At 38.2% G+C, this 18,786-nt stretch overlaps 2 protein-coding genes and 1 long non-coding RNA gene across 7 annotated transcripts; 2 read left to right on the top strand and 1 right to left on the bottom strand.

Moving 5' to 3' along the window:
• Positions 1 to 811: 811 nt before the first annotated feature.
• On the top strand, positions 812 to 12,308 carry rnf168 (ring finger protein 168). 5 transcript variants are annotated; one of them, XM_067506238.1, is made up of 8 exons: positions 812 to 944; positions 3,223 to 3,425; positions 4,924 to 5,119; positions 6,246 to 6,316; positions 8,095 to 8,250; positions 8,432 to 8,508; positions 10,656 to 10,704; positions 11,296 to 12,308. In XM_067506238.1, exons 2-8 carry the CDS (start codon positions 3,267 to 3,269, stop codon positions 11,908 to 11,910), a joined length of 1,323 nt encoding a protein of 440 aa, XP_067362339.1. In that variant the 5' UTR covers positions 812 to 944; positions 3,223 to 3,266; the 3' UTR covers positions 11,911 to 12,308. The 5 variants fall into 5 exon arrangements, with proteins under 5 accessions (XP_067362339.1, XP_067362340.1, XP_067362336.1 ...); XM_067506239.1 differs by having other exon boundaries at positions 812 to 957; XM_067506235.1 differs by having other exon boundaries at positions 823 to 1,100.
• LOC137128377 (uncharacterized) lies at positions 11,041 to 12,970 on the bottom strand. The gene is made up of 2 exons (XR_010914552.1): positions 12,833 to 12,970; positions 11,041 to 11,613 (listed from the first exon to the last, which is right to left on the bottom strand). It is a non-coding gene; the product is annotated as an uncharacterized lncRNA (long non-coding RNA).
• Positions 12,971 to 13,043: 73 nt separating this feature from the next.
• Positions 13,044 to 17,880, top strand: LOC137128368 (transmembrane 4 L6 family member 5). The gene is made up of 6 exons (XM_067506263.1): positions 13,044 to 14,501; positions 15,351 to 15,545; positions 16,572 to 16,640; positions 16,811 to 16,965; positions 17,041 to 17,233; positions 17,328 to 17,880. The coding sequence occupies exons 2-6, from the start codon at positions 15,369 to 15,371 to the stop codon at positions 17,346 to 17,348; spliced, it is 615 nt and encodes a 204-aa protein (XP_067362364.1). The 5' UTR covers positions 13,044 to 14,501; positions 15,351 to 15,368; the 3' UTR covers positions 17,349 to 17,880.
• Positions 17,881 to 18,786: the final 906 nt, after the last annotated feature.

The following is an 18,786-nucleotide window of genomic DNA, read 5'->3' as shown; positions in this document are numbered from 1 at the left end:
ATTGTAATGAAGGCTCTACTGAACAAGAAATAATAACTTTTCATGAGTAGAGCTTTAATAAGACCAGACTAAAAGACTACTAAAAGTGGTCAACACCCACAGACACACAAGTCTGAGTACGCATGCACAAATCCCTGTACACATACAAAAATGTTGCTACTATTCTATTTCCATACTCTTTGATGTTAGAATATGGCAGTGTAAAAATAAAACAGAAAAAGCATCAATTTAGTGCTTTTGTCTATTGTCCTTATCCAAAGTCTCATTATTATTTTGTTACACTTTAAACACTGTAAAGTAGGTTCAGCCTCACTACAGTTGTCTAACTACAGCTTTTTTTGTCTTTGTAGCATTTTCATTGATCAGTGTAGTAATTATACCTTTGCTAGATTACATTTTTGTTTTTGTACTTTTACTTAAGTACAGTTTCTGACTAGTTCATCCACCAACGTATTCTGAACAGCTGTTTCATCTTTTATGTCAGACATTTGCATGTAATACCAGTTGCTTCAATTTTAACGGTGTCACTGAACCATATTCAACACAATCACTTTCATATTGATACAGCGCTTCGGAAAGTTAGGTTTCTCCACCACTATCTTTTGGTAATATAATTGAATCAGTGACCTATAGTATAAAATCATTTCACTGAAATCGCTTGATAAATGTAAAAGTTGTAATGCTTTTCACCTAAAACAAAAAAAAGAGATCCTGGCTATTAGTTCAGGTCTTGCCTGGCCCAATATGTCGGTCACGTTGTGGTACGTTCCAGCGGGCAATAATCGTTTTGCACATGCGCACAACACAAACTTGATTCTCGCGGGTCTTTCGTGGGGTGTGCACAAAGTGCTACATGTTAGCCTCCGGTAGATTTAGTTGATGTGTGGTGTAAACATCGAGCTTCGCGGTGATATGGTGACTGAAGAAGAAACAACCCACTGATTGTGTGTTATTTTGGTAAACTGGGGAAATGAGTTAACTTTTTGAGGTGGCTGCTAACAACACAAACGCTGTCTTTAATCTGAAGCGGGATAGCCTCGGGTGTTTTGTTTGTGAAACTAAAAGCTAAGCTAACCTTAGCTAACGATACAGACGTCCAGGTAAACGAAGCTTAGGTTAGTGTAACGATACGTTTCTTTGTAATAACAATAGCATCTGCGGACGGATAGTTTTTCATCTTTGAATTAAAACAGATTATATCCGTGATAGAAATTTGTAAATAGTTAGCAGCTAAATTTTTAGACCATCCTACGGTGACACGGAAATTGTCTAGGCATTAGCGTTATTTTCCCTTTCATCAACATAATTTTATTCATTTATCGTATTTTCAAGCACAAGGGGATTTAACTGAATGTTTAATGTATTTCTTTGACTCGAAAAGGCAACAGATAAAAAAACGCATAACTTATTACAAAAATGTTTCAGCTATTATCAGTCAGAGACACAATTCGATCTATATTTAAATTATGACTTCTACAATACATTGGCCAAAAACTATATTCATAGACTGTAAATGTTTAGTCTTCAATATTTCCACACGCGGTGTAGCTACAGTTTTCCTGAAAACCTGTCATGTCCCATTTAGCCCTCCCCAATTTCTACGAGGCTGGGGATGGGGATAGGCTGTTAGGGGTTCAGTGTCTTGCCCAGAGACCATTCGATATGTGTTCGGGAAGAGCAGGGTCCAAACCTCCGACCCTATGGTTAGTTGGCGGCCACTCTACCAACTGAGCCACTGTCGCCGTAATGTATCAAGATATCAATGAAGTTTAAAAAAAAAAAAAGGAAAGTTATAACAGTACTATTAATACACTGTACATTGTGCAGTCTAGTTAGGTGAACAGTCCTAAAAAGCCAGACATATGTTCCTGTATTGTCTATAGAAATGCCTTAGTGCTGTATACTGTTTGTAATCGTATGTGCAGAAACAGTGGCTGTATGTTACAGTTATGTTGTGGTGAAATGATGATGGTCTGTCTCCTGACACCGCAGACAGTCATTGTACAGACTTATGGCTGTTGGCAGAAACAACCTCCTGTACCATTCTTTGTCACATCAAATTTGAAAAAGTCTCTTGCTGAAGCTGCTCTGCTGTTTGATTAGCAGCTCATGGAGAGGATGTGAGCTGTTCTCCATGACTTTTAACACTTAGTGCAGCATCTTCCGCTCCACTACCAACTCCAGAATTTATACAGTTGTCCCCTGGACAAAGCCAGCTTTCCTAATCAGTTTATTCCGTTTATTAGTGTTACTGCCTTTAATGCTTCTGCCACAATTTGCTGCTATATTTGCTGATTTTTCATTCTTACCAAGATCAGTAAATAGCAGAAGGTATCTTACTTGAAGCACCAACAGGCACAGAGATTCCTGCTTGTAGCACCAGTCTTTTAGATGGTTATTCATAGTAAAATAACCTACTTTAGAGTGAAGTTTTAACATTCGCAAGATTTTCAGCAATTTGGTCAAATTGTTTTTATCCCTGAATTCATGTAAGGTGTCTGAGAACATTTGGAGTTCAAGTTCATGTTTTGAAGACCTGCTGTGCTTTGCTCTCCAGTTCTTACATTGAGGCAAAATTGTGAATCTTTTTCAGTTTAGTAGCTAGCTTGTTGGTGATATTGAAAATTATTTTAATGTTGTAAAATGTTTTATTGATGGCGAGAAAAAAATGTTTAATACTCTTTAACATAAACTGCACCACTGCTATAATGCCGTGGATTAAAATATAACAACCTACTTAAGGAAGAAGTCCAGGCATCTTCTTTCAGCTGTGGCAGAGTTTGTTCTTTCAGAGGGAAGGTTTAAAGACTCTGTGTTTGTCAATACACTTTTCATTATTGTTTCATGTATTGTATTGCATTGATCTGCACTAAACAATTAGCAAAATGTGAAGCTACCCCATTAATATTGTTTACATTGTGTTAAGAATACAGATAATTTTCCACATTCACACAGTATAAATTTGGCTGGCAGTTGCAACTCATGTCTGTAAAAGTTGTTTAGGATACAATAATTCAATAATACAATTAAGATTTAACCAGTTTGTGGCAGGGTAACACACACATATAAATGTTTGAGAAACACTGCATTACGTATTCCGTTTGCCTGAACATAGACTTTATTTTCCTAGTGGGCAATCATTGATCTTATGCTCCGTTTGTAATTTCAGGCTTGTATTTTAATTATGAATCAGCTGCTGATCATTGACTCTGCTCTTTATAGGTCTCTGGTTTTAGACTGGTACTAGAAATGGATTGAGGATCAAGATGCCCCCAGTGTCAGATGTGGAGGTGTCATCAATGTCGAACACGAAAACAAGGGAGAGGGGAGGCGGCTCCCTCTCTGTGGATGACTGTCGCTGTCCTGTGTGTCTGGAGATTTTCATGGAGCCAGTTACACTCCCCTGTTCACACACCTTCTGCAAGGTAATAGCTAAGCCTGTTTCAGACTTGAACTCTAGAAAATTTCAGGAGGATCAGGTCCTGACATGGTCTGAAGTTTCCCTTTCAGACACGTAGTCAACAACGAAAGATGGTATGTGTGAGATGCGTTCTCACTTGTAAAGGAAAAGGACAAGGGGTGGTGCTTGGGCACTTTGAGCAGGGGGCAGAACATGACACAAAAACAAAGCTGCGGAAGTGACAGTGTTTTGCTTAGTAATTGGTTGTTGTCGGTTGGAGATAATCTGGGCGTTTTGCACAAGGGAGCTGGCTGGGTAAAATCTGAGTAATGTCAGGGCCAACAGACTTGGCGTTTGAGTTCACTCATGCACCCACCACAGAGAAAGTCTGAAAAATGTCAGTTTAAAAAAAATTCCAGTGCATGTCTGGAACGGGCTCTACTGTCAAGTGGTGTTTATGGGAAATAACTGATACACTTGTGATCTCCAGGTAAACTTAATTAACAAGAGCTCAACTTTTATACTTTGTCCCAGGTAGTTTATAGCAACGCGACTATAGGTAAGGAATAAGTAGCTTAATTAACTTGATCTGAAAAGATGTTTAGAAGTAGATCAAGAAGAGAAGGAGAAGCTCCCAGGGACTGATCAGTCATGATAAAACCAAATAAATGAGTCTGGATCACATCCAGTTTGTTTTGGACGAGAAGTAAAACAATGTTCTCAAACCAATTATCCTGAGACTCAACAAATATCAGAGATATTCAGTAAAGGTGAAATGGTAAAACCTGGGGTTTTGAGAGACACCACTGGACAAATTTTTAATAAGTTCAAGGTTAACTGACTAGTGGGTATACAACCTGGATGTGGAAAAAAAAGGAAGCTATCAAGGGCTGCAAACAGATTTCTGAGGACACGAGTGGCGAACAACTCGAGTGTCTGTAAAATACATTCATCTAGACTTGGTTGCAACAAGCATGGAGGTTTCAATTTGCACAGGAAGGTGCATACTAAATACTGTTTAAATACCAAAAACTGCATACTTGATACACAGTTTTCCATGCCAGAACTCATATACACTACTACAGATCCAAAAGCCCAAGAAATGTTGGCTCCAGTATGCTCAATAATATAAATAAGCCACAGAATAACAGGGTAACAAGATGAGAAAAAGAAAAATGCCAAGTATTTTGTATTTATGGGGTATTTATTAAATATCTGAAAAGCACAAATACCTACAATGTATCTATGGTGTAACTACAGAGAAGTAGAGGTTAAGAGGCTCCACTTTAAATAACAGCCTTCATTTGTTTTACTTGCAGTGTAACTATGGTGTAACTACAGATAGGAAGAGGGTAAGAGGCTCAACTTTAAATTATAGTACTCGGGTACTATACGGGTCTCAATAGCACAAACATTTCCCACCAAGAAGAAAGGTGCCCAGTTGACATGACTCAACCTTCAGATAATAATAGAGTTTTATTATAACACATCTGGTTTCTGTCTGCTGTGTTTTATGCAAACAGGTGTGTTTCCTGGAGTCGGTTGACAAGGCCACGCTATGTTGTCCCATGTGCAGGAAGAGAGTGTCCACGTGGGCCCGACAGCATAGCAGGAACAACACACTGGTCAACCAGAATTTGTGGAAACAGATCCAGACCTGCTTCCCTCTGCAGTGTCAGCGGCGCCTCAGTGGGCAGGAGGCCGAGGACGATTCAGGAGGTACACATGCCAAACAACTGTCGGGCTTGTGTGGGGCGTGGATCATAAAGCATGTTCAGCTCAATCTGGTTCTATTCAATTCAATTCAACTTTATTTATATAACACAAATTCTCTAATAGCTACAGTTTTGTCAAGTCATTGTTGTTCAAAGTTAAGGGAATAATAGGCTCAATAAACCTTCTTCAATAAACCTTCTTGGTCATATTTATATTATATAGTTAATGTTCAGATCATCTATGAATCGTTGATACAGTGCTTGCCCACGATGGGCTTCTCTAGGAGCGATCTGATTGGTGAGTGGCTGTTAATGTTAATGCTAACTCTGTGCTGTCCTAAAGTCTTGAGATCTAGTTAGTCCTACTCATGTTTCTCACAAATTAAAAGAAAAATAATTTTATTTGCATCTGACATAAGCAACGACATTGGGTTATATACTGTAACCAGAACTTTACCTGAAGTTTGTTTTGTTTTGCAAAGTTCTTTTACCTCCAAATTCCTGTGTAGACTCTACAGTCTATGTTGTCCACGCCCCAGTCACCCTAAATCTGTACTTTTTTGGCTTTTTTTCCTTTAAAATTTTTTTTTTCAGCAATTGTCGCTCCAATTAATAAACACCGATTACTGCCAACATTTTATTGACAGAAGAAGGTGTGGGAATTTGCATTCTTGTGGGATTTGGTTAACTGCGGTGGATTGATGAGGATTTCGCTGTTCAGTACTGTTCATCATTCTAGAAGCAAAACAGTTAGTACATATAACAATAGATATTACCGACAAGTACTCAAATGTGTAAGTGTAAGAAAAAGTGGTATAAAGACATCACTAGTTACCAGCAGAATGTAACCGATTTTTACAATATTGATTACTTCATTTGCAATTTCTTCCTCCTTTGTCTGACCCTTTTCTTTGGTGCTGTGTTCCTTACCATCTGTGTAAGTTTATTTGCTTCATAGTTCAGGCTCCTGCAGCTAACTCTTTTTGCTGATCCAGCCTAGGTGACAGAACCCTATTTGTAAAAACTGATTAAGGGTTAAAGTGTCATAACCTGTGTGCTTGTGTGTGCTTGTGTGTGCTTGTGTGTGCTTGTGTGTGCGTGTGTGTGTGTGTGTGTGTGTGTGTGTGTAGTGCCAGTGTGTTGTCCCAGACTGAGCAAACCTGGAGAGCTGAGGCAGGAGTATGAAGACCAGATTACGAAAGTAAGTTCAGGATGTTGTTGTTGGTGTTGTTTTGTTCTGTTTTACTTTGATTTATTCCTGAGATTTTAATTTAGTTAACACTTTATATTTAACAAGCTAATTGATCTAAATATTGAAAGGCCTGAATTACAAATATGATTGCAGCCTAAAAAATTGACTTGAGATCAGTAAGAGTATGGGGGGGGGGTTTGAATAATGCATAATAAGAAACAAACAGACAGGAATGTTATTCCACCCTCTTATTACCTTTAAATTAAATGGTGCCTGCCTTGTGATATTTAAAGAGATTATTTTAGCATGAAAAGAAAATACATCTTGTTTAAACATTTAGCAGATTTTTTGCAGATATTTCATCTTACAGATATATATCAGTAGCAGGCTGCCCCTGACATGACCCACCAACAGGTGCAGAGATTGCTGCAGCCAACACCTGTGTTTTGAATGGTTATTTACAGAAAATACCCCACTAAAGAGTGAAGTTTTAACAATTGCAAGATTTTTAGCAATCATGTCAAAATGTTAATACCACAGACTTTATAGTTGTTTGTTATGGTGTTTGTGAACTTTTGTTGTTTTTAAGTTTATGGCAGCTGCAGCTCATGTCTGTACAAATTGTTGAAGGACACTCAGATTGTCTTCAAAAAGCTGAGTGCTTCTATATAGTGCAGATCCCCATTGTAATGCTTCATTAAGTTATCGTGAAGCTTGTATACATTGACAGCATCAAATAAAAAAGAAAAACAGTTTAAAAAAAGATAAGGCAGCCTGCCCATACACATACATAATAAGTAAACTTAATAATTAGTATAAATAATAATTTATACTATAATTTGAGATGTCATTTGTAGAAGATAGGTTGTGAGTGTCTGGTTTAAAATTAACTAAATGAACTAAAGAAACCGTTATATTGGCGAGTCAATAATAACAATAGTAGTAATAATATCAATATCATTGTCAACATCATTGTCTTCATCATAATCACTGATTCTCATTCATCCCCATAATAGTCACAAAATAATGTGATGTGTTGCATGTTGTATTGTTTTTGATGTTTTACATTTTAGGATCTTGCAGAAATCATGGGCGATTGGTTGAAATAAATTTCTAAAGGACTGCACTTGTGGACCAGCTGTGCTATTACATTTACATTTAGTCATTTAGCAGACGCTTTTATCCAAAGCGACTTACAAGTGACAACTATTACAATTACACCTTTGCATGTGCCAGATATCAAACCCAGTTGCTTGTTTTATCTAATTTGGGCATTCAATGTCCTTGGCAGTGGTTATGTGAAACACATACAATTTTCTTTCACTTTTTCACCCAACTAAAGTAGCGCTTGTTTTCTTTTGAGTTGATATCACGTTTTGCGGTTAGAATGTGTGGAACATGTCCGTATCCCTAATTGTAGTATGTATAAAACTGGAGATTGTGTTTAACGCCCCACCCTTTTACTAGTCTGATGTGTCTCTTTTTTACATTTACATTCAGTCATTTAGTAGGTGCTTTTATTCAAAGTGACTTATAAGTACCACACATCAAGAGCAGCTTTGGATTCAGTGTTTACCAAGGACACTTAAACAAGTAACCGGGAAGAATTAGGAATTGAGCCACTATTGCACCCTTAAAAGTTTCCCTCTAAAGTATTTTAACACTGAATGTGCAAGAGATGTTTAAAGTATTTTGTGTGTAAAGTCAATTTTCATATCCAGGTGACTACAAAATAGGTGGCTAGGTTGTCAGGGTAGTTAGTAGATAACATAGTTTTTTTGTCTTAGCTGACAGAGGAAAAGCAAGCGCTGGACGAAGAGCAGAGGAAGGCCAGTGAAGAGTACATTCAGAGGCTGCTGGCTGAGGAAGAGGAGGTATTGCAGGAGGAGAAGAGGAGGAAGGAGGAGGACGAGAAGGTGGCCAGACTGCTCAGCAACGAGCTGGTTTGTTGTTTTATTGTAACACTCCTCTCCCCAGCAGTTTCACTTAGTAAACACAGTTTTAGAGGTTGTTTTCCTTAAAGTAGAGTTTATACTCATTAGTTGATCTAACCCTAACCCATTAGATTAAGTCAGTTTGTAGATTGTCATCATCCTGATTCATTTTGTCTTTGACCTCCTGCAGAACTCCACTCCAGTGTCACAGGAAAACCTCCATCCTGTAAAGAAGAAAAAGGAGGTTGGGGCAGGACAAATAGAAAAGTAGGTCACCTCAATGGCCCTATTCTTCATGTGTGGCTTAAAATGGCAAGATCAAATGAGTAATGCTGAATTTTCTAACGTTGGACCAGGGTATCTTGTTATCCAGGGTCTTCAAACACATTTGAGAACTACATTTGAAAAGATTTGCTCTTCTTGTTTTAGATCCAACCACATACACTCACTGGCCACTTTATTAGTTACACCAGTATAATCTAATGCAATCCAATAAAGCAGCTCTGCCATAAATTATTAGCTTTACAAGGTATAGACAAACAAGAAAATAAGTGGTTCTAATGTTTAGCCCCCCTTACTGATTTTAAATTCAGTGAAGTGGTACACTGACACTTCAGCCACAGATCTCTGTCAGCTCTAACCTGGCTCAACTGACCCGCGTAGTATTTGGAGGTGTGAGGGAAGAAAGTAAATTTAGTCATATGGTTAGATAATTAGCAAACAATCAAGCTATTGAAGAGGTCACAAAGAGGACAAGAGATCATAGGATGGGTCGTTTATTGACTTCGTTACTGATATCTTCAGATAATCTAGAAAGGGACAAGAGTGATGACTGTCAACTGCATGCACCTGGTTTCTTCATTTATGTTTTGTGAGGGTGGTTCCTTTCTTGGGTTTAAGTATAAATAGAAGGGGTTTGAGAGATACAAGTCAGAAACAACACTCAACATCCATGTGTTCTTCTCCATGCCGGCATGTATTAAACTGAGATGGTTCATCACGCTGATTTCTGTCTACAATTCTTCCAAGAGGAAAAATTTCTATTAGAGGTTGCGTTAGCAGACGCGTGTTAGAGGATATGTGTGGTTGCTTTAGCACAACACCGGTTCCTGCTGCGGCTTCTTCTTGTTTAAAACCACAATATTTAATGATTGATTTAACTTTACGGTGTCTGCAAAAGCTATATTTACTACAGTTAGCAGCACTGCAGTTAAAGCTTTGTGTCTCATCCACAAAAAAACATTTTCATTTAAAAAAAAAAGTTAATTGTTAAACCCTATGTCAGAATTTATGTATTATATTCAATTCATCTTTATTTATATAGTGGCAATTCACAACAAAGTAATTTTAAGGTACTTTACAGAATAAAGTCAAGACTATGAAAATATATAGAGATATCCAACACAAGAAAACTCCAGCAGAACCAGGCACAGGGTGGACAGCCATCTGCCTTGACCGGTTGGGGTGAGTGTAAGTGGAGATGAAAGAAAAGAGCAAAAAAACATCGGGCAGGTTGGTATGAACAGTAGCTGGACTCTGGAAAACACACAGCTCCATAGCTGGGTACATCTGCAGAAAGGGCTAGAGAGAAGTAGACGGAGGAGGAGAAAGACAACTACGGAAAAACACACAGAGTTAATGTCATGCAGTGGTGACAATTGAGAGGATAGAGTGACAGGAGGAGGAAAGGAGCTCAGTTCATTGGGAGGTGGGTCTCCCAGCAGTCTAAGCCTATAGCAGCATGACTATAACTAACTATAAGCTTTATCAAAAAGGAAAGTTTTAAGCCTAGACTTAAAAGTAGAGAGGGTGTCTGCTTCCTGGATCTGAACTGGGAGCTGGTTCCAAAGGAGAGAAGCTTGATAGCTAAAGGCTCACCCTCCTATTCTACCATTGGTAATTCTGGGAACCACAAGTAGGCCTGCATTCTGAGATCGAAGTGGTCTACTGGGACGAAATGGAAATATGACATACTTTATATATGTTGTAGCTATTCTAGATTTTATGGGAAGCCAATGGAGGAAAGCTAGTGAAGATGAAACGATCTCTCTTGCTAATTATATGTGAGGTAAAATTTATGGAGTGCTTTCTATTTAATGTTGCCTAAAGGAGACCTGTATAAAGTTAAAAAGTATTGGTCATAAGTCAGACCCTTGTGGTACTCCATAACTAACCTTTGTGTGCTTGGAGGATTCATCATTTGCATGAACAAATTGTAATCTATCAGGTAGATAAAATTTAAACCAACCTAGTGCAGTTTCTTTTAATTCCAATTTCATGTTCCAGTCTCTAATAAAATGTTATCAGTGGTGTTGAATGTAGTTTCAATTCAGACCAATAATGAGTTTAAATCTGCTCTGACTTCAGTCTAAAAGTAAACCTGAATTCTTCTGCCATTGATGTTTTTGTTATAGGTTTCTGTGTCCTCTTCCCTCTAAAACCAGCTCCACCAACTCAAACAAGGTGAGTTTACTCAGGTGCAGGCCACATTGTCTGATATGTTTTTTCATGGCTCTGGAAAGCTGTCTACACAGCAATCACAGATCCTCACAGCAACAGAGTACTTACCCTCACTCAAACACACAAACTTAAAACAACAAACTTCAGGGTTTCCTCGCTTGTTCTGTTACAACATAAATTAGTCTCTAACAGGAAATTTCCAGATTCAGAAATTTCAATCACATTCAATCACACACTTGTTTAGCATTGTTACAGTTATTCTTTGCTCTAAAGTAAAGAATTTCACCAACTGAAAAACAAAACTTGGAGACATTTGTCAAAGAGAAGAAAGGAAGTCTATTCAATTTTGTTCAACTTTATTTATATCGCACCAATTCACAACAAAGTCATCTCAAGGCACTTTACAGAATAAAGTCAAGACTATAAAGATGTATAGTCTAAAGATAAATAAAATGAGGTTTAAAGTGGAGTAATGATTGATTAGGATAGTCAGAAGTTGGATGTCATGACAGTTAACAAGCGCTATTAAACTTGTATTAACATATTTTATAAGTAGCAGTGTAACAGATTCAGTAATTTCAGAATCCGTTTCAGGAGAACTTCATCGTCACTCAGGTGGAGCACTCCCTCCCTAAGCTGGATTATTATGGACCAGAGCCCCCACTTCTTCACCCAGGGGACCAGAGTCTGAGGAATCGGCTAATAGCAGATGGACAACCTTCATCTTCCAAGAGGAAAAGCTCAGATTGGACTGTAGAGGAGGAGGTGTTAAACAAGCAGGGCTGTCCATCCCTACCCTCTTCCTCTCTGGAGTTGGAGGGATGGGGGGTAGTCCAGTTGGAGGCGGAGCTGCTGAGCCAACGGCAGCAGGAGGAGGAAGACTGGCACCTGGCTCTGCTGCTGCAGAAGGAGCTGGATCAGGAGGAAAGACAAAAGTGTGCTGACAGACGCAAAGGCTCTGTTGATGCCTACCTCCTCCGGGGGAGGACAGGAGAGGCCAGCACCCCTAGCAGAGCCCCCAAGAAGACCACAAAGAAGTCTACCACCTCTTTCACCTTCTCTTCCCCTTCCTCTGCTACATCTCTTAAGAGCTCTTCCTCTTCCCCCTCTTCCAGCAAACAGACTACACTGACTGAGCTGTTCCACCCCCCTCAGCAGCTGAAGCCCGGAACTGCCAATAGGCTCCACCTGCTGGCTCAGTCAGAATAAAACCTTTTAGATACAAATTTAACACATCTGCCAATCTTTATGTTTGGATACGCTAAACTGCCAAAAGTATGTGGACAATTGCACTGAGGCTGTAGCACCATCATTTATTAGTTTTGTCCATAAAGTGTCAGGAAAAATATAGAAAGTATTCAGTAAGATCAGTTTAAAACAAACGTCAAATTCTTATGAAGAAGCTGCACAGTTTTTCCATTAACTGATTAATAAAACAATCGCTGATTAATTTTCTGCCCTATGACTAATTAACCTGCACCGCCAACAGCCCCTTATTCAGGTGTCTGGTTTTTGAATTGATGTTGATCCAGCTGCAGCAGCAGGAAACTAACCTGTAGTTTTTATATCATACTAATAAATATTGGATTGGAATTGAGCGGAATAGATTCAGTAGCGTTCAAGTATTTTTTTTTTTTTTTTGGAAAGCTTGTGCCAGCTTATTGTAAAACTTTTTCAGATCTGCTGGAAAACTAACAAGTGTGAGCAGCGCCACAGTGACAAATGCTGTGGGAGTCCCAGTCAAACTGCTGAGCACTGACTGGTCTCAGACACGATGATGCATTTTTTTTGTTTCCGTAATGTGGAAAAAGTTCCGACATTCATCGAGCTTTTTTTGGCTGGTTAACAACTTCACTCCAACACTAAATGATCTAACGGAGTCGATCATCTTCATTTTGTTTATTTCATTTTATAATAAAAATATAAATCAATCACTTATCAGATATAAATCTTCAGTTGTCACTGTAATGCATCTAGAATAAGTCTCACTTTTGAATTAAAATTAAAAAAATGACATTTTTTTTGAGATGCATCTGTATTTCATGAAACAACTGAAATATTAAATCCTAATCTTTACTTTATATCAATATTATAATAATTTTTTATTTGTTTAGTTGAAATTGACTCTTACCTAGGGATTCACGCTGTATCTCACATACAGGGTCCGGAATCAGATGTCTCTCAGTCTGTACTGTGAACCGGATTCTATGTTGGTGTGGATCAAATGTTCAAAATGAATGGACCCAAAGCTGAATCTGACAACAATCACATGATTTCACAGAAATGCTGAGCAGCATGTTGGTCCAGTGATAAAACACTGAGGTCTTGAGTCCAGGGCTTTGTCCAGTCTTTTGTGGTCTGAACAAAAATCCCCTGACAGCAGGTCACAAGTGTCATCACTGTGACTTCTGAGTTTTCTGCTTTGTCATGTGATCAACACCCTCGTGGATCAGAGGCATCACATCCCTGACTGACAAATGACATGACATGCCTCATTCCCAGGTCTGATCCTGTTCTGGTTTCAGATTCTGAATCTGCTGTCTGAAATTCACTATAAATTACATAAACCTGATGGGTTGTTTGGTCCAAACACACCAAGACCAGATCAGATACAGGTCTTAACTAAAGCTGCTTTTTGATTACAGGGACTAAACCATAATATTAATCTTTCTCTATGTTTTCATAACCTGAACTTGTAGGTTCATACTAGCCCCTTGTCTTCCAATAGATCCATACCCAAACCACAGACACACATATGTATGACATACTACACTCGGGGATACAAACATGAATGTGTTCCACACATGCTCAGAACATGGCGAAAACTCTGAAAAGCACCAACAGTTTTATTTGACTGAAAGAAATAAGACAGCATGTGTAACTGCTTTAACACTTAAAAAAGTTTCCCATAAATTTGCCCTGTGACTCAGCTGAGAACTGAAAATAGAAAAAAAAAGACGAAGTGAACATACGTGAGTCAGCCCAGAGTCCTGGACTCAGCATGGTGTAGGTCCTTGGTCAGTGCAGTGTGTCTTTTGCTACAGTGACCCTATTAGTTCAGAGACTTAAGCCTCTTTCACAAATTCACTAAGATCCTTTATCCCGAGGCGATGTGTATGAGAACACAAATGTCTGTATGAGAGACTCCTGAGATTATCTGAAGTTTATCCTGCCGCCCCTAGCATAAAGTTGACATTTCTATCAAGTGACTGACATGGTGTCTTTTTATTATTTTTTTTAGATGCATGGCTCACATGTGCTCTAAACAAGACACTTGTTTCCCAGTTTTCTATCGTCTGAGTCCTGTGTGTGCTAATCCCTCACTGCAATCAAGCAGTTTCTTCCGAGGGCGCTACTGTTTGACGATGTTTCGCTGTGTAGCGTGTGAAATGGTTCCAAGTAATGTCCAGAGCTGATTTCTTAGGACATTGTCTGCAGGTTATAGTTGAGATGGCTTGATCCCTACAGTGACACAAACAGAACCCTAAATGATTCAGTTCTATAATGATCTATAATAATGAAAGCTCTGCACAAACTCTTATCATTTACTGTCAGGAAAGAAACTGGTTCCTAGACTCATTCTAGTCTCCAGAGAGTTGGGTTTTGACTAGGTGTGTAATGAGTTTTTCTCCCTGGGAAACGGGACTGTGACGATTAGAATAAACATTTGTGCAGAGTTAAAAATATTTTGTCCTATTTGTTTGTTTCCTGTTTCTACTTGAAGCTGGAGGCGTTTCGGAGACTTCTGTAAGTTTGTTCCTCAGGAACTGGATCATCATCATCATCAGCTGCTCCTCATGGTGAGTTCTCTGGTTAATTACTAGTAAGTCACATTTAAATTTTCATTTACAAAGATATATTTATTAGATTCCAATGATAAATGTTAGTGCCCAAAATATATATAAAACTTATTCTTTAAATGTTTACAATTTTTAGGTAAACATTTAAAGATATTTTAACCATGTTCAGATTTTTTTATAGAGTAGATATTTGTCAGTAGTTTTTTTTTTTTAATCTTTACCTGATTTATTATTTTTACAGTGTAAAAAGACCAATTATCTTAAAAGCATGCATAGATTTTCTCCTCAACAAAATGTTAATTTGACTAATTTATTAGAAATGAAAAGGTTAATCAATTCCAGCTAATTAAAGATAATTTAACCATGTTCAGATTTTGTTATAGATTAGATATTTGTCAGTAGTTTTTTTTAAATCTTTACCTGATTTATTATTTTTACAGTGTAAAAAGACCAATTATCTTAAAAGCATGCATAGATTTTCTCCTCAACTAAATGTTAATTTGACTAATTTATTAAAAATGAAAAGGTTAATCAATTCCAGCTAATTAAAGATAATTTAACTTGGCTCCAGATTAATTAAAACCTCATCAAAAGAGGTTGTTGGATTTATTTTAATATTAAGGAAAGAAAACCCCTTAAAATATGTTTTTCAGATTTTTACAATACATTTAAGAGTTCTTAAAAAATCTTTAAAGTGTTAAAGATTTAACACAAAATTTAAAACAAATTTCATCAAAACATAATTTTAGAATATAAAAATGGGTTACATAACTGATTTGTGTCATTCTGTAATCGGCTGAAAAATCTTATTTATGACCAGTTCACACTAAACCTGTTTTACCATTTTAGCCCTTTGCTGGTTGACAAATGTGTGTGTCGAGGTGTCTGCGCTGTGTCGGCGTGTCTCTGGTTCCCATGGCGATCATCTCCATTGTGTCCAACATCCTGCTGCTGCTTCCTGAGCTCAACATCCAGTTCTTGTTGGATGGTCATGTGACCAGAGAGGCCACTTGGGCAACAGGTCTGTGGGGGTCTGGATTTCTGGTATGTGTCCTCCCCCTCCCCCAGCAAATGGGCATTTGAACTTTATTCTAATTTTTATTCTCAAAAACTTATGTTTCAGCTTCTTTACTGAAAACATGATTGTTAAATCCTCTATTCCTATATAATAATCAGCCTGTGGACTCACTGCTGAGAAGACAGGTTTGTCAGTTAAAGTTAAAATAATTAATAAACAGTTCTGTGCTCTCGTTGGCCATAGTTCAGGTAAAAAAAAAAAACTCCAGTAATAAAGGTGAAACGTTAAGAGCAGAGATAAATTTGAAGTGAAAACATTTCCAACTACAAGACACACGTAACTGTCTCAATCTGACCAGGTCAGAGACACACCTATCCTTTGGAAAGCTAATACTTGAAAAGGGCAAAATAATCCAAACTGTGGCTACAGAGCCCAGTGGCCTCACAGTCATGGAGTCATTTCTTAAGCCATAAATTTCCAAAATAGCTTTGATCTTAAATTGTTAATCAGCAACTCTTAACAAGTACAGCACAGCTGTGTGTTGTGTATTTATACATTTGTGAGCCAATAAAGACTCCAGCTTCAGGACTGTGAACCACTGCTTTACAAAACAAGCTAAAACTGAACATTAGTGAAAAGCTGTGCAGGACTGAAGTGAATCTGCAGCAGAGGATGAAATATACCGAACAACAGACTGGTGTGTGTACTTAGTGGCCAACAGATGTTTGTTTTTAAAATGACAGAACATTGGATTTGCAAGGAGCAACATGAGAGAAGTGTTTAAACAGCAAACATCGTACAGTATCTGCTTGAGTATTTTTAAATCCCAAAAGAGAATCAGAAAATGCAAAATGGGTCATTTTTTTTGTTTTCCCATTTCTAAATGAAAATGGGGAAACATAACTTACTCAAGTTTGGTTTTGTCATTTAAAAAAAAAAATCTGTTGGCTGAGTCCTAACATTGGGCACAGCGACTGTACACAAAAGAAACTTCTGCTGCAGCAGGAGCTTGACTTTTTTTTCTGTGTCCCATTTTTTTGGTCTGCTTTCAGGTTTTACTCGGAGCTCGATCGTTTCTTCGGAGCAGCAAAACTAGAGGCTGCTGTGCTTTCAGAAGTCAGGTGAGTTGCTTCTCTGTGTGTCTGTGTGTGTCTGTGTGTGTGTGTGTGTGTGTGTTTGGGGCGGTTGTTGTGACACAGATGTTGTCAGTCGTTGCACATGCTAATCACTGTATATTTGATGTCCCAGATGCAGTATCAGATGTTTGTTACACATTCCTCTCTGTGTACAGATGCTTTGCCAGATGTTGTACTCCTTTATGTGTCTGCTATCTGCTGCCAGCTGTTGTCTGGTCAGTGTGACTGGTCTCTCTCAGGGTCCTCTCTGTCTTTACAACAGCACATCCGGTCCAACTTGGGGGGCCCCGCTGAAGCCCCTCCCTAACAGGTGAGACTCCCACAGGTGAACAGGCTCATCAGGATGTTTTGTTTCACTGTTGATTCTGTGTTTCTGTGTCTTCAGGCATGTGGGATACTTGTACAATAGGACCCTGTGGTCTGGTGTGTGTCTAGAGCCCCGGACTGTAGTGCAATGGAACGTAGTCCTGTTCAGTGTAATGGGGGGGGCCAGCGGACTGCAGACTCTCCTATGTACAGCCAATTTGCTTAACTCCCTGCTGGGCCTGATCCTGGGACAAGGACTCTGCCAGTACAAGGTCTGTATGGGTCTTCTGTGTCTGTGAGGACTTTGGGGGGGGCAATATGTGGTTCAATCCTCACAGTGTAAATGTGTGTGTGTCTGTCTTCTAGGTCAGTCCTGGTTCAGTCTAAAACCAACCATGGTGGGTCCTGAAGGGGGAACACATAAAAACACTTGATGATGTAATAAATATTGGTTTAATTGTTTACCCACTAAGTGTTTATATTGTATCTACCTGCCCAGGTACTGCAGAAAAATCAAAATAGGGTTGTTTTTATAAGTGGTCTCTGGTCAAACCGATGAAGCTAAATAATTAAAAATAGTCCATAATAGGATTTTGCTAAACTGCTAACAGCAAAGTCAGCCAATAAATATATATTATTATTTTAACATTTTATTAATGTATTTGTACAATGTTTTATTAATAAAAGTTCAGAACAATTTTAGGTTTTTCTTAATTATTTTGGAGTATGTCCCCACATCTATTTGTAGTGCATTGTACTTAAAAAGGTTGTGGTGTTGTGACATTGCCAAAAAAATTGTTTTTGCCAATGTCACAATGAGGGCTTATAATATAGTGTCAGAAAACAGCATTTTCTTTCCCTCGCTATACAGTTAAAGCCACAATTGCTCATATAAAGTCAATAATACATCATACTAAGACCTAAGTTTCTCTCGTTTTATTCAACAAAGTCTAACCAAGTCTTCTTTTGGCAGATGTGCACTTGGTCCTTCCTTTGTATTTTCTGTCCTGATTAGATTAGCAGCAATTCTATGGTCTGGAGATTTACCCCTTTGGAGAAACCTTAAATTTCTTGGCCATAGCTCAGAATATAACCTTCCTTTCTCAAGATAAGTATAGACTGAAGGAGGAAAGATGTTTTTGTTTGGCCATTTTAGTTCTAATCAACACTGAAAATGACAGGTCACTAACTATAAAGGAACAGCCAAATAAATAAACTCATAATTGGTTTACTGGGCATGAACTTATTTTATTTTGCATTATTTAAAAGCAGCCAAACTTGAATTTCTGCAAAAGCTGATCAGTGGAATGCCAGATTTGTCAGAGTTACTGTTTGAAGTTAAGTTTGACGTACAAATGCAATTGACTTAATTTGATCAATTTACAAGAGTGGAATAAAACCAACAAAAGATAACTACTGAATGAAAGACAATGTTTACTGCAGCCCAAACATCAGTGCCTTCACGTTAGTGGTCTGTTCTCATTTAGAATCAGTTCCGAAATCTCACCCAGTTTAAGTGTTTTTCACTGCTGAGCAACACTAACAAAAACTTGATCTGTTGAAGGTCAATGTTAACAAGGGCAATGATTAAAGCAGGAAAATCTGCTTTTATAGGGATTCTTGCTTATAGTTCACTATTTCAGTGACATCAATCACTTATCCAACTGAGATAGGGGAAGACTTTGAATCAGTCCTTTCTCTTCCTGCTCCATTATGCTGTTGCTTCTCACTTTAGCCTCTGCACAAACCTTCAGGCAGTTTGTCAATTAGCATAAATACACAAACAGAAATTGTTTTGGCTGGTTAGGTCTTAGTCAAAAGCATG

This window comes from Channa argus, chromosome 6 (assembly GCF_033026475.1).
Source record: "Channa argus isolate prfri chromosome 6, Channa argus male v1.0, whole genome shotgun sequence".
NCBI lineage: Eukaryota > Metazoa > Chordata > Actinopteri > Anabantiformes > Channidae > Channa > Channa argus.
This window is presented reverse-complemented; position numbering and strand designations above follow the sequence as displayed.